The 15,762-nt window shown below is 51.6% G+C and overlaps 1 protein-coding gene across 3 annotated transcripts in view; it reads left to right on the top strand.

Moving 5' to 3' along the window:
* The window catches only part of LSAMP (limbic system associated membrane protein), a 987,400-nt gene extending 974,202 nt beyond the window's left edge, over window positions 1-13,198 (top strand). For all 3 annotated transcript variants that reach the window (XM_063148357.1, XM_063148356.1, XM_063148358.1), the window contains one exon: window positions 5,838-13,198. In XM_063148357.1, the coding sequence (XP_063004427.1) occupies window positions 5,838-5,935 (98 nt within the window). In that variant the 3' untranslated portion in view covers window positions 5,936-13,198. The remainder of the gene's footprint in view (window positions 1-5,837) is intronic.
* The last annotated feature ends 2,564 nt before the right edge of the window (window positions 13,199-15,762 follow it).

Genomic DNA, 15,762 nt, shown 5'->3' with positions numbered 1-15,762 from the left:
CTGCAGAAGCTGGGTGTGTTGCAAACTTTCATGACAAAAATACTCATCTTTCCCTTTCCTGGGAAGATCTGAAGACTCCGCAGTGAATTATTCCCACTCTGAGCAGTTTCCTTAGCCTGTCTCTCCCATAGTCAGCAGAGGAGGCTGCAGGGCAAGGAGTGACTGAGACAGTTTTAATCTGGCCAGTTCAGGTAGCAACTAACAGCAGATGGTGTGCCAGGCCACCTGTTAATGCCAAGGTCCTAAAGTCACCTTTAGGAGAACATAGCACCCAAATTTAATGTGGGGCTGCAATATCATTGCTGGTAACTGACTGCTGCTGTGCTTCTTAAGGAGCTGAGGGAGGCTGTGGATATGGAAAGCTCCAGGCGGTCCAGAAGTGACCAGACAAGTTCACAGAAGAAGAAATTAATCCCAAAGGGGTGCAGCTTCTTCTGGCTCATAATGACTCTGAAGCAGCTGAGGTAGGCCAGTATGATCCATGCTGGCCACATGCCATGGCTGGCCCCCACCCAGCCCCCCAGAGAACAGGGCTGAAGATTAGACAAGACCCTTGGACTGACCCAGCAAAGGTCTTTCCTTGTGCTGTGTTCCTCAGGCTGTTTTTGAGGATGAGAGCAGCTCTTGGCTTTGCAATCTGGCTGTGGTTTGCTCTGAGTGCAAGCAGCACCATGCTTTTCTCATCTTCCTCTGCCATCTAATCCAAGTCCTCCCATCCTTCTTTCTGTGTCTTTTCCTACACCATTCATGGCAGTAGGAGCAGTTGTTGAACCATCACACACACAAGCACTACAGCTTTCCCATGCCAAGCCTGGTACAGCAGCACACACCCCACGTCCTCTCTAGTGAAACCTTGGCTGGCTTGCAGCCGCTTGCACGTGAGGGCATGCAGCAACTCTTCTGCCCCATGCTGCATGGAATGCAGGAGTGTTAGGCACTAGGTGAAATTACTGATGTCCCAAATTGAAGGGTCTCGCCACCCCTTCTGCATCTTGACTCAGAAGTATGTGGAAATTCTCCCAGAAGCGTTAGGGGGATCGCCTGGAGCCTCTCTGTGCCAGGTTGTTGTTCTGGGCTGTTGCACACAGGCACGTGTGGCTGGAGCAGTGAGGCCACCATGGCACGGCTGTTTTTCCCGTTGTTAAATTTAAGGATGCAGCTAGGGTTACGCTGTCTTGTGGAGAGGGGTGGGATGGGGGCTGCACATGGTCCCCTTCAGCCATGTGAGAACTACAGCTCTCTAAATCTTGGCCAAGGCTACCTTGTGCCGTGGCACCAATGCAAATCACCCAGGCTGAATGTGTGGCACCAATAAAGCCTTGGAAACACAGGATGCAGTGTCCCATGCACTTGTGTTGCAGCACAATTGGGCACCATGGCAGGGCTCCACCTGCCTCTGCACCAGGTATCCAAATGTCTCACTTTTGGAGAAAGGAAGAGCAGTGCAGTTGTTCTGCCCTTGACAGCTTTCAGTCTGCACCTTCTTGATTTGTTTAATGGGATCGGACTCGGTCAGCATTTAGGGCCTGGGGTCCCTTAGGGGTTTAGCTGTGAAATTCTGCCAGATATTCATATTAGCTTATCCGCATCAGAAATCCAATTTCCTCCTCTTCATTCAGAGCTGTTGCATGGTCATGGACTTGACAGTGCTGCCCAATTGCCGGGGCGGGGTGGGAGGATGAATAGCCCGGGATATTACAGCAAATTCGCAGAGCACAGGCTCAAGGTTGCCCGAAGCGGGAGACCGCAGACACAGCCCCTCGCCATCCCGGTGCCAGCGGACAGGGAGCAGGGGTGGGCAGCCGGGGCTCCTTCAAGGTGGGGCTCTCTGCGGGTCCCCAGCGGCGGGGGCGGCTCCGCGCGGCGGCCGCCAGAGGGCGCCGGAGACCGCGGGCTGGCCCGGGCTGCTGCGGGGCGAGGGGGTGAGACATGGGCGTGGGGAGGGGGTGTGACACGGGGATGGACAGGGGTGTGACATCGGGATAGAGAGGGGGTGTGACACGGGGATGGACAGGGGTGTGACATCGGGATAGAGAGGGGGTGTGACACGGGGATGGACAGGGGGTGTGACATCGGGATAGAGAGGGGGTGTGACATGGGGATGGCGAGGGGTGTGACAAGTGTGACATGGGGATGGAGAGGGGGTGTAACATGGGCATGGAGAGGGGGTGTGACATGGGGATAGCGAGGGGATATGACATGGGGGCTCCGGGACCCGGATGTGCAGGGGATGTGACATGGGGGTTGTGGAACCGCGACGCCGAGGGGATGTGTGGGGATGGCGAGGGAGCTACAGCGCGGGGGGTTTGCGAGGGGCCTGTGCGCTGAGGGCTGCAGGGATGGGGGATAGTGGGGGGTCTGTGCGCTCTGTGTGGGGGCTGCGGTGTGGCTGTGCACGCCTGGGGAGCTCTGTCCGTCCGCGTGTGCCGCGGGGTGGGCGCGCTGGGGAGGGCGGTGTGCGGGTGGGGGGTGCGCTCAGGTATGCGGGCTCTGCAGCACCCCGTGGCCGCCGTGGGGCTGGCACTGTCCCCCAGCGTGGGGCTGGCACTGTCCCCCCAGAGTGGGGCTGGCACTGTCCCCCCAGCGTGGGGCTGGCACTGTGCCCCAGCGTGGGGCTGGCACTGTCCCCCCAGAGTGGGGCTAGCGCTGTCCCCCAGCGTGGGGCTGGCACTGTCCCCCCAGAGTGGGGCTAGCGCTGTCCCCCAGCGTGGGGCTGGCTCTGCCCCTCAGCGTGGGGCTGGCACTGTGCCCCAGCGTGGGGCTGGCACTGTCCCCCCAGAGTGGGGCTGGCACTGTCCCCCCAGCGTGGGGCTGGCACTGTCCCCCAGCGTGGGGCTGGCACTGTGCCCCAGCGTGGGGCTGGCACTGTCCCCCCAGCGTGGGGCTGGCACTGTCCCCCCAGAGTGGGGCTGGCACTGTCCCCCAGCGTGGGGCTGGCACTGTGCCCCAGCGTGGGGCTCACCCGAGGCCGTGTGGGTGGGCAGGGGCACGCACAGCCCGCAGCAGCAGCTGCTCCTGCACACACGTGGAGAAGTCATCATGCAAACATGGGCTGGCACAGCCTGAGGTGTGCCTGGGAAGGGAAGGTGACAGTGATAGAATGAATTGAAACCAGATGCTATTTCCTGCAGAAAATCTCGCTCAAAGACAAGCATTTTATATTCCAGCACTTTCACTCTTTTTCTTATTACACTTGAGCAGCTGTTGTCCCCCAAAACATTATTTTGTGATAAAATTATAAGCTTCCCACATTTTTATAGTACTTGTGACAGTAAATGCAGCACCCATGGCATGTATTCTAGGCAGATGTGCTGTAAAACCCAGGGATTCCATGTGGCCCCCAGGGTTATGTGCAGAGGCCACACTGGATCCCAGTGCTCCCAGTCAGTCTAACAGAGTGCTGGTGAGAGCAGCTGCTGGTGTAGCCTGTGGTGTGACACAGGAGATGATCAGTTCTGCACATGGAGAGGTTTCTGCAGCCATCTGACTGGGACACACAGAGAGCCATGAGAACATGTACCATTTTTCATCTCTGGAGATGGGGGATTTGGCTTTTCAAATGCCCTCAAACTTAGGCACACACGCTCAAGCAGAACAGAAGCTGGTGTGACCCTCTCCCAAGTCCTCCATCCCACCACATGTGTGTCCTCTCTTACACCTAGACATTGCAGAGGCTCATCTCTTCACCACACCACCACCACACCATGCCATGCCTCTGCCCCCAGTCCCCACCAAGCTCACAAACTCTGATCCGTGCATTTAGGTGCATTAAGGCAGCAGTACCCAGCCAAGGGCAAATGTCCCCTTGCCTCTGCTGTGCTGGGTGTGCAGTGCTTGCCACCACTGGTGCAAATGCCCTTGCTCTGGTTGCAAAGACACCCTAGAAAAGTGGCAAAGAGGAGGGAATGGTTGTCACAAGTATGTTATGTACATGTCCAAATATGTTTTAAGACAAATAGTATTTAAGCCAGATAATCAAAATGTGGTAGGTGAAATTTTTTGTGTCACCCTGCCTGGTGTGCTGTACTCTTGTTTTTTTACTGGGCCAGAGGAGTCATGTTTTGTGCCAAAAAGGGATGCAAAAGCTCCCAAACAGTCTCCACAACATTATTTGACTGTGAGAGATGCTTTTTCTGAAACGTAGGTGAGGTAGGAGTAGTAGCTGAACTGAAATGTGTTCCTGAGTTTAGGGGAGGAAATAAAACAAGTAAAAAAACCAATGCTGTAGGATTTGTGTGACAAGCCACAAAACTTGCATGTGGACTAGATGAAAAAAAGAAGCCATAGATGGAACATAAATTTTCCACACAAATCATCACATAATTAGTTAATAATAAAAGAATAGAACTGGGGCACAAAATCTACTCTAGTCAGCTACCTTAGGAAGAAATCAGGCAAATGAAAGTGCAATGGAATTTGAGGGATACTGGAGACATGTCTCTTGGATTTGCTGCCTTTTAGTCACTAGCTTGAGTTTAACAGTGACTGTGCTGCTGAGCAAGCCTGTGGCACCTGTGCTCCACCCAGGAGAGCAGGGCTCTTCATCTCTGCAGGTTGTGAGGGAGCAGTTGTACTTCAGTCTCATGGAGCTCTCCTGAACAGGGCTTTTTTTAAATTTTTTTTTTTTTTTTTTTGCTCTCCTCTGCCATCACAGCCTTTCTTGGTAGGAAGCATGATTTCTTTTTTCCACAGCAGGAAACACAAAACCTCATCTCCATCTCCACACTCCAGCATCTTACAGGCACATATACGTATAAATGCACACATACATGTGTGTGCATGCATACATACATGAGCATTTGTGTGCACATGCACAGGGTGAGCCTGCATTTACAGACCCACAGCCACGTGCACCTCCCTGACCAGCTATAAAGAAAAGGCTGCCGAGGCTTGGGATTGCAGGGTGAATTTAAAACAGCATCACTGCCATTAAAGCCATCCAGAAAAGAGAACCCATAAATGAGAGGATGAATGAGAAGATGTCAGGAGTGTTAGCGTTTAACGCTCCCGGAGCGAGGCTGCATTATTTGTTGCTGCAGCAGCGCGCTCCTCCCTGCCCCCTCTGACAGAGCCTGCGGATGCGCAGCGCACACGTGCAACTTCACTTCCCACCCTCATGAAAAATCAACCTCCCTGGCATACCCTGCACCCTCACCCCACAGGTGTCGTGCCACAGGGCTGTGAGTGCCACAGCCAAGCCTTCCTCCACCCCGATTCAGAGACAATTCATTACGGTGCAGCCCTGGGAGGGAGGGAGGGGAGGTGTCTGCTGGTTGGGCCCAGGTTTATGGATCGCACCACGGTGATGAATCAGCTCCTGTGGAGCTGGTGTCTGCCTGCAGACAGGTACTGGCCACTGTGCACAATTATAAGGAGTCCTGGCATCTCAGGCCACCACTGGGAAGGCGGCAGAGCGGGCAGGTGTGGAGTGGTGACCAGGGGCTGCATCTGCAAAGGGATGAACCATATCTTGCACTGAAAGGCCAGCACCTCCCAGCTGGAGGCACAGCAAGGGCTGGGATGTGGTCAGCAGCCAGGGCTGAGCCTTCCCACTTGCTTCAGGCCCTGTTCCTCCAGCGTGGGGGGTGTTTAGGGAGAGCCACAAGCCATTGGAAGGTTGGGCTGCGGGAAGGAGGATGCGGATGAGCTGGCAGGCAGCAGCCTGTAGCTGGGCTGGAGGGGAGCTCACCAAGGTGGGAAGGAGGCTGTGCCCTGCAGCCCAAAACCAGCGCTGCAGGAAAAGCCTGGGGCTGAAGCACTGTGTTCCTGTGTCACACCCATCTCACTCAGCCTCGTGTAACCTTGTCTTCTTTTCTCTCCCTTCTCGCACCCTGCAGGACCCGGCACAGGGAGAGTAGACAACGGCTCCATGAGTTTGGCCGTCCCACTGTGGCTTCTGGCAGCATCCCTGCTCTGCCTACTCAGCAAATGCTAATACAAATCAGAATTAAGATAATAATATTAATAATAATTAAAAAAACAACACGACAACAACAACAACAACAACACACAAAACAAAATGCGTTATACAGGAGACAGAGCGAAGAGAGGGGAGAGAGAAAAAAGAGGGGGGGAGAGAGAGAGACGACTGTTTCTTTCACAACTTTTGTGTGTTCAGGAGCGAAGAGGGGGGAGAGGAAAAATTACAGCAAAGAAGACTCAGCAACATTTAATCCAAAACCTGAAAAGCCGGCTGTCAAGTCATCGACTGCCTAGGAGGCAACACGAAGCGAGGGAGAGAATGGGCACCAGCAAGGATCGTGTCGCCGGAGGATGCTGCAATGTAAACAATCCAACAAAACCTGCAAAGCCAATCAAAAAGAAGATCCCTTTTCTTTTCTCTCCTCCTTCCTCTTTTCCATACTCCCTCACTTTCCTTCCTTCCTTCTCTTTCTTTCTTTTGCAGAAAGAGGTCTTTGCTTCGGTGTCTATAGCCATTTAACTTTTTGGATGCCCTGGGTCATTTTTGTGAGCTAATGCTCAGCCAGTTCATACTTTTAAAAACAAATCTAAAAAAAAAAAAAAAAAAAGATAAAAGAAAAAAAAATAACAGCCACAAACCAGAGCAAGTCACCTGAAGCTCTCTGCACACTGGTGTCCTGTGAAGAACCCCTTCCTCTCTTCACTTCACCCTGCGCTCATGTGCACCCAGCCCTTGCTAAACACCTTATTTCCTGTCCCCTCCTTCATGCAACATCACCCCACAGACCTAATCTAAAGCTGTGTCAACTCTACTGAAAGCCTACTTCTTTTTTTTTTCTTTTAAAATCCTCTTCCTTCCCCCCCCTAATTCAACCAGGTGTCTTTCTCTTTCTCCTGTGTATGCCTGTGTGCGTGCGTGCATGCATGTGTGGCTCTTGCTCCGTCTTCCCTCTTTCTCTCTTTCTCTTGCTCTCTCTAAGCATGCAAAATGAACAGCCCATGTGTACATATGCTCATCCTGTTGTAGATAATGTCCTGCCTTGTAAGTGTGAGACAAGATGCAGAGAGATCACTTAGGCAGAGAAGAGGGGTGAGGAGAGAGGGGCAGCTGCAAAACAGGTTCACATTGTGTCCCCTCTCCTGTGTCCTCACTGGCTTTTTGTCTTCTGGCCACCTTGCTTGCAAGAGTCAGTCTGCACTGTTGTCTAGGCTTGTTCTCCTCTCCTACTTCCAACCTGTTTGGCTCTCAGCCTCCAAGTACCAGCATAGCAGCTCTTGTTATGCATGAGTGCTTGCACACGTGCATGGGGGTGTGCACTCATGTGCAATTGTCCAAGCAAGCAGAAGAAACCAGGACTGGCCTACAACACTATGGACTGAAGAGTGCAGTCACCATTCCTCCTGGGGATGGGAGGCTGGGCCGGTGGGATGTGAGTGATGAGACCTTGGACGTCACCAAGCAGCCATTCCTTTTAGATACAGTGTGCATAGGAACAATACCTCAACCTGAAAACCACAATCTGGTCATTCCTAATCATTTTGGTAGACATGCAAAAATAGAGCCAATACCCTTTTTTCTTGCTTTGTTGTTTTTGTTCTTACTGTCCTCCCCAGTATAAAAGGAAATGTAGGCTGTGTAAGGGGGAGTGTGTGTGCGTGTGTGTGTGCGCTGTATACACTGCTATTACAAAACACACTGCAAATTCCACATTTGAAAGAAATTGGATCAGAAAATGTCCAGGACCTGTGAATGTAAGAAATAAAACAAATGTCAGGTCCAAAATCCTGGGCTTGCAAAGAAGGAGCCTAAAATGATGCAGCGAAGAAGTGGGCAGTACAATTTCCCCTGCTCCTCTCTTATCTCAAGGGTGCTGGTTTTGCTGGAGAGTGCCCCACACTTCCCCTGTGGCACAATCACATACAGAGGTGCCAAGAAGAGAGGGCTTTAGTGGTTCCCAGGTGAGGAAGCGAGAAAAAGCTGTGAGAAACAGGACTGAGAAAATGGTGGGCAGTGGCTGGAATTTGCCACACCAGCACAATGTCTCCTGCAAGAGCCAGAGTGAGCAGGGGCTGCAGTGCCTGTGTGCGGGTGGGGGGAGCGGGGAGAAGATTCCTGTGTCCCCTGGCCCGTCACGAGCCATAGTATCCACCAGCAGCAAAGATGATAAAGCACTGGGTTGATTGGGTAGGCCTTTTTTGGAGAGAGGGATGTGCAGGGGAGAGCCTGATTTATCCCAGTGAAGTCGAGTGACCATCCCAGGACAGCAGAGTGTTTTACAGGTGCTCAGCCACTCGGCTCTCAAGCAGCAGCCAGTTTGCTCCTCTGCCTTTGCCCAGTGGCAGCACGCTTGGCAGCTTGCTCACAGGCAGGCAGGGGGGAAACAGCTCGGCCGTGCAGTGTGCGGGAGGGGATGCCCCCAGGTGTCCCCTGACAGGAGGGAAATGGGAATTGCTGCTGCCGTCCCCACCTTCGCTGGGCGGCACAGTCCGGCAAGGCTGTGCCTTGCACTGCGGCTCTGCCGGCGCTGCTGAGCTCAGCTCTCCCGAGCAGCAGCAGGAACGCAATCAAGCAGGCAGTCAGGGGCTCCTCCCAGGCAGCCAGAAGTGCGAGGAGATTCATTAAAGAGACACATGAGAGTCTGAGGTTTGGCCATTGCAAGAGCTGCTGTGGGATTGGATGTTGGTAATTTATGTTCCTCCAGACCCCAAAGCCATACCTGCAAGAGGGTGCAAGTCGCAAGTGGGCAACTGGTGCTTGAAATCCACCCAAGGCATCCAGGGATGGCTCCCTTCCTCCGAAATTGTCAGTCATTGATGGGACTTGGGCATCTCTTTTGGAGACTGGAGTCTGTCAGCCCACGAAACAATATGCCCTGCATCCTTCAGAGCATTCAGACGTCCCAGTCCTCGTGCCTAACTCTCAGGAGGGCCATCTAATTCAGAGTCTTAGTAACAAGTCCAGATTTTCTACTGCAGCAGGCCTCCTCTTTCCCTGGTACAGCCGTGAGCTGATCCTGGTCCCAGAAGCCAGGCTGGGAGCTGCACCCTTTCCTGCACACTGGCACGAGGGAAAGCACACAGTGCTCTTTCTTGGGGCTGTACCTATGCCTGGATTTATTGCCACAGGATTTATTTGTTGGAAAAGGTGGGCAGCCTGCAATGTCTTGCTGTGACAGGCTGCTCCTAAGGGCTGAGTCAAGCCCACTTTAGGTTCTTTGATGTCAGCCCGGTTGCTATGGTAGCACCTGTGCCATGTGCTCTCTGCATGTGTTTTTGTCACCGTGGGGTCACTCCTAGGCACTGGGGTCACACACATCAGACCCTGTGGTGTGGTGGCAGTCATTGAATCCCAGCTCCTCATTATCTCATGTCTGTTTTGGTTCAAAGGAGTTTTGAGGGGATGTTTTTTTAGATGTCAAGGCATATGGTTAAAAGGGAGATGTCTCACTAAAAGCAGGGAATCAATTTTTTTAAGTCATCTGCCCATTAGTGGGGGAAATGGCCTCAGCCCCAGTGCTGGGATCTGGTCTCTTCTGCGGGCCCTGGGCAGATCTTTGCCTCTGTTGCATGGCTGTGAAACAGGGTGAAAGCCAGTGAATTGCAGACCTCTCTGAGAAAAGCCACCAACACCAAGTATGCCTGTTGTCTGCAGAAGTGCTGGGAACCCCACTCCTGGCAATGTCTGTTCCTAGGGAAATTGTGGGTAGGTTGGAGCTTGCTTTTCTCCAAGAATCTAATCCTGTGAGCTACAGTGTGCTCACAGGGTGCCGTAAAAATCCCCCTGTTTCTCCTGAACTCAAGCTCTCCTGAACTTTGAGGAACTGCTCAAAGCACTTGTTGAGAGGTGAGCCCAGACGAATATAGGAAACACAGGCAAAGTCTAATGCTTTTTCCCATTCTTTCTCACCTCCATCCTCTGATGGAGATGTTGCAATGGCTTTTCTCATGTCTCAGGCCCTACTCTCTGAAACTCTTTCTCCTAATCATCTCTTTTCCCTGTTTGCATTGCTATCTTTCCCATCACCTCCCAAAAATCTGTGTTCTTGCTTCCTGCTGCCTCTCAGCTGGTTGGGGACCAGAGAAGGTGGGTGTTTGGAATTGGACACCAGTTCCTTGAGCTTGTCAGTGTAATTGTGTTTGATTGATGGAGATTTTAACATTTAGTGTTATAAAAAGATATGAACAAAATGCAAAAAAATTGTATTTCTTCTACTGGTTTGTAAATATTACAAGAGTTACATGAGATGTCTGGTAATGTCAAAGCAGAGGAACAAAAACTTAGATTTCATATATGGCCCCATAATCGCTAGCAGATTTCTAACCCTTTTCGGATGACCGAGAGGAGGGGTGAAGGCAAGTCTTTCTGAAAGGACCTGGGCAGGAGAAGTGCAGCCACCCCGAGCCACATGGACTCCATGCATGATTGTAGCATGTTGCTTGGAGCGTGTGCCTGGTCAGATGGAAAACGAAGCAAACGCCTGTCTCTGAACGGCTGGGAAGGGCAACGTGGGATGCTCCGGCCGGCCGACACCTGTATCCTGGCAGTCGTGTTCATTTCTGTTTGTTTGCAGCCCCACACTCGTGGCTCAGTGATGCACCCTCTCCTCCTCCTCCTCCTCCCCCGTACCCGCTTTCTTCACCGGTGAAATTGTGTCGCCCCATGCTAACCCCGAGTGCATGTGAACGTGCCATTCATGGAGATCTCATTGGTGACATGCATTGTGTCAAGAGTTAGTCTTTGTCTGCACATCTTTCTCACACCACTGACTGTTCACCACTTGGGCAGATTGCTCGTGCACTGCTGCTTGACCCACTTTTGGTCAAAGAACATCCAAGCCCCACCAGCTCTTCTTAGTTCCAGGTGCATCCAGACCATGCCCCCAGCCACCTGTCTGAGCAACCCTGTTCTGAATGTCCAAGCCCACAGCATGGACAAAGGCACCATCAAAAGCCATGTGGTCTCCAGGCTGAGTAGAAGCTACACATCTGGAAGGAATTTGGGGGAGCAGCAGAAAGTCCTGATGAAACAAGAGGATCTGGGAAGTCGGAGGAGTTATGCTAGAATCCTTCACAGACCCACCAGCAGATGATATTTCAGCTCAATTTTTGTGTAGTGTTTCATCACTTCGCCCTTCCCCGGTGAGGGAATCTATGGGCACAGGAAAACACCTCTTCTCCTCCTCCCACCCCCTCACACCTCTGCTTCTTCTCCTCCAAGCAGACTGACCTGCAGCCCAAATCATCATGGTGCTTGATGTGAAGTAGCAACTGACATGGGGGATGGCTGACCAAGACAGCATGACAGAGGAGGTGCCAGGGGGTGAGCAGTTCTCTCTCTTTCTCTCTCTCTTTCTCTCTCTCCTGATGGTGCACAATCTTACTGCTTCTCTGACTCGAGGACACAAAACTTCTTGAGTTTGGGATGCCAGGAGCAAACTGTCCTATGGGAAGAGCAAAACTTGAGGCAGGGAAGTGATGGAGAAGCTGGATGGCAATTTCCAAGCTGTGATGCCAGTGGAAAAGGGTAGGGATGAGTGCTGTCCAAAATCCATGCACAGAACTCTCAGGTTCACCAGCGAGGAGATCATGGCCTCTCAACGCTCATCTTAGAGTGGCTTCATTTCCAGTGGGATGCCCAGAAGATGATTTTTTTAAATTGCATGACTGCTGACTAAGAGCTGTGTCACACCACTAAAACCTCTTTCACTTTTCCTTCTTGTAACTTGCTAGAACAGTGATTGGGCAGCTCCCACAGCCCCCAGAATTTTGCCTAATGGTTGGCTTCCATTAGGGCAACATATGGTGCTTGCTTGTTGGTTCACTCGCTGTAACGGGGAGCAGAACTCATCCTGGTGAGAGCACATCCGTATGGTCCTCTGAACCTCTGTGGGTCAGGGTGATAGAGTGAGGCAAGGAGATCTCCAAGGCAGGACTTGGGCGGGAGGAGCAGCTCTCCTAATTAGCCCGGGCAGGTGGGAAGCAGAGAGTCCTTCCCTTGCTGCAGGCTTGGGTTAGCTGGTGCCACAGCAACTCCGATGGCCCTGCAAGCCTGGTAGGAGTGGAGAAGGAGGGGGCAGTGACAGGGGAACATGACTGCAGCGCAGGTGGTGGGGGCTGCACGAGCAGCAGGGCTCCTTGGGCAGCGCAGATGGGGAGGGGGCAGAGGTTGCATCCCAGGTGGGCTCTTCTTTCCCTGCCTGTCCTCATGGTGCTTCAGGAGCTCCCTCCTGGCCTCCCGGGGCACGCTCACCATGCAGCAAAATGGGCCCCAGTGAGTAAAGCAGTGTGGCACCACGTGTGGTGGCTCCAGCCGTGTCCTGAGGAAAGGCATGTAGGTGTTTCTGTCCGTAACAGAGGGGCCATGGGTGGAGACGAGGAACAAGGCCTTCCTAGGAGCCAGCCAGTGGGGAGAGCACATCCCAGGCGGGGCTGTCCTTCTCCAGAACTGTGACATTTGCTCCCCGTTTGGGCACACACCGGCTCACACGCACACGCCCACCAGCTCCACGGCGCACACGCTACGGGAGTGCTCCTGGGCGCGCTCCTTCCCCACGCGCTCCACCACGCACAGCCAGGCAGGGCTCAGCTCCTGCTGCTGGCCGTGGCCCTGCCTGGGACACACAGCTTCCTTGTGACCTCCTGAGGAGCCAGGAGAGGGCCTGGGCACGCCCGTGCCTGTGCCTGTGCCTGCGGGGGCACACGTGCGTGCCAGGAAAGGGAGGAGGGGGCACAGAGCAGGAACTTGCCTCCACGGTGCCACCTCCCAAAATCATTCAACCTTCCCAGCTGGAGCCAAGATTCATCCTCTAGACCTTGAGAATGAAGTCCAGTCCCTTCTTCTTGCTACACGGTGGGGTGGTTAGAACTCTCCTCATTAACAGTGTTATATACATATAAATATATATATATATCTATATCTTTATATATATTTTTCCCCAGCACTGTAGACATGAGCTGAACTTCTCTTTAACGAAACGAGAAAATGGCCATTTTATTTTTTCCATTGTTTTGGTTTTGAAACTAGTTCTGTGAAAGAAAATTTTAAAAGCGCAAGTGTGTGTGTAAAGGAACCAATCAAAAAAATTAAACCCAACAAACAAATGAACAAAACCCAGTGATGAAATAAAAAAAAGAAGCTTTTTATTTTTTCTTTTCTCAATGTATTTAACTTCTGTTATCTCGTTTCTGTTTCTTTACATGTATGAATGCTCTGCTCTTCTGTGATCTTAAAAAAAAAATACAAAAAAATACAAAAATTAAATAAACGTGAAAAGGAGGTAATGTTTCTTCATTTCCCCTCCCTTCCTTGCATACTCTGGCTCGTCTCCTCTCTGATAATGTCTAGTGATGACATTCCAGCCCACAGGGGGAATGTGGGCCAAGGTACCCCTTCCCTCACCTTCCTTGGAGGGACAAGGTGCACGTGGGGCAGGGGCCAGTGGCTTGGGGCTGAGGGTGTTGTGTCACCTCGAGCAGTCTGACCCCTTCAGTGCAGTGTCTGAGGATGAGGAGAGCAGGCTGGCTGGAAATAGATGTGACATGGGGCTGCCAGGAGGAAATGCCATAGACAAAACTGCAGTGCACTCCTCTGAAGTCAGCACTTGCCTTCAGCTCCTTGTTTGGTTTGGGTTTTTTTAATTAGTTAAATTGCACGATTTTATGTGTGTGGACAGATAGAGGTGGGATCAAGGCTGCAGTCCCAGGAGGGGAAGAACAAGGAAGCTGATGGAAGGAATGAGTTGAGTGAGCTGCTTAGGCAAGCACAGGACAGGAGCACCAAATGACAAAGCATGGTGGTGGAAATGGTGGAGAGAGAAAGAAGGGGGGTGGTGGGGAAGGAGGCAGGAAATGCTGTCCAGAAAACAGCAGGATGCAGCACTGCAGAGGCCGGGTTTATGACAAGGAGGGAGTGGAGAAGCAGGGGAATGGAGAGGGCATGGGGCTTGGAATGAGAGCTGCCAGGACAAGGGGAAGAGGGGAAGGAGTCTCGTGCCATGGTCACAAGCGGACATGAAAGGAATAGGTAAGAAAGGAGCTGGAGGAAGAGGGCAGCAGAGTAGCCTGGGCAAGTTTACAAGCAAACACAACCAAAGGGGTGAAGAAACCAAGAAGCAGAAAAAACCTGGTCAAAGGAGAAAGCAGCACCTGGGCAATTTAAATGTGAGGGTTGGACAACCCAGGACATCTACAGCCAAATTACTGTAATGGGGATGTGTCATGTCATGTAAATGCCACCCGACTGTTACAGCCTGGCATCACTGTCCTTTTCCCAGTGGGAGAATCTCTATTTCCTGGTAGCCCCCAAGGACACACCTAACTGTGCCACTGCACAGGGCAGCATGTGCCTGCACCCAGCATCAGGGCAGCAGCACAGGGCTGCCCATGGCCAGGTCAGCCTGGGCTGCAGGAGAGCCTGGCTGCAGCTCTCAAGGAGAGGTGGTCTCATCCTCACTCACTGCTGGATTGGAAAAACCAGGGCTTCCTATTTCTGGGTCTGCTCTGCCCACACCTATGTGCTGCCTTCACTGCCTCTGTGTCACCTTCCGCTGTCTCTCCTGCTGCCTATTTACAGTCACTGGGGCAGAGACTTGAGACCTGCATACAAAGCAGGGGTATATTCTGTGAAAAGTTATAGCTAATTTTGTTTCTGGAAAATAACACTTAGAACAGTGTAAGCCTTGTTTCCAGTAGAGTACAGACTTTTCTTAAATGGTGTGAAATTAAATAAAACCAGAGCTGTCAGAAGCTCAGCACAAGTGGGCTAAGCAGAGATACATCCCTGAGCACGAGGTGCAAGCAGGATGGTGAACGTGAACGTGAGTAGCATTTACCACACCTTTGCTATTTGAGACTGAAGAGAAGCAATGGGTTATGAACCCTCCACCATCACCGTGGTTCCCTTCCATGGTGCTGGGACAGCCAGGAAGTGCTGCGGGAGGATCCCAGCAGAGCTGGTGGGGAGAGTGCCAGGGCAGGGGGTACCTCTGTGCTCTGTGGATATTAAGGTCAGTACTGAGCTTTACTGGCTGGTCACTGAGGTGGAAACAGGCCAGGTTTGTGGTGCTGTACACCAGTATCAACAGCACTACCAGATCTTCACCTCCGTGTGTGTGCCCTGAACACACCTGGAAAAGCTGTCTTTGCCTTTTCACCTTCAGCACCTTAAAGCTGAGGCTAAAAGAACAAGATAAACCCTGGCAAGAACAACTCCTCTTTTCATTAACATTTTAAATGGTTATTTTTAATGGTACATTTAACTAACACTAAGTCATCCATGGGAAGAGAATTTGGCTGTTAACACTTGCATCTGCTTAACAAACAAGCTTTGCATTTGGTGAGGCGTGAGCATAACACCAATAGTACTCCTTGCTAACAGCAGACTCATTAACATTAATTCCTGCTTTTACCACCATGAAGAGCTTTTTGTATCTGTAAGAGCAATTATTAGATGTACCCTGTTCTCCCTGCAAAATGTACACAGGAAATTATCAGCAGTGATGTAGACCTACCAGTAAACGAGGATCTGAATTCTTAGCACTTACCATAACTCAAAATTTCCAGAAGAGTAGGAAAAGTGATGAGATGTTCTGGGGACTATGCTCTTCATCTTTCCTCATGGAGGAACTTGAACTATGTTCAAGCACTGCTAAATTGCACTTGGAAATTAGTTAAGGGTTTTGGTACTCAAAGGCTATGGGAAAATGTGTCCATAAAAATATCTTGCAATTCAGCCAAGACTGGCATTGTCAGAATGGGCAAAGAGCCGGATTTATAAACTGCTATGGATAAAACACCAGAACTTAAGGTGCAGCCTCAGCAGTGCTGAGTACAGAGGGACAA

This window comes from Melospiza melodia, chromosome 2 (genome assembly GCF_035770615.1).
Source record: "Melospiza melodia melodia isolate bMelMel2 chromosome 2, bMelMel2.pri, whole genome shotgun sequence".
In the NCBI taxonomy this organism is placed as follows: Eukaryota; Metazoa; Chordata; class Aves; order Passeriformes; family Passerellidae; genus Melospiza; species Melospiza melodia.
The sequence above is the reverse complement of the archived record's forward strand: the minus strand, read 5'-3'. Positions and strand labels throughout refer to the sequence as shown.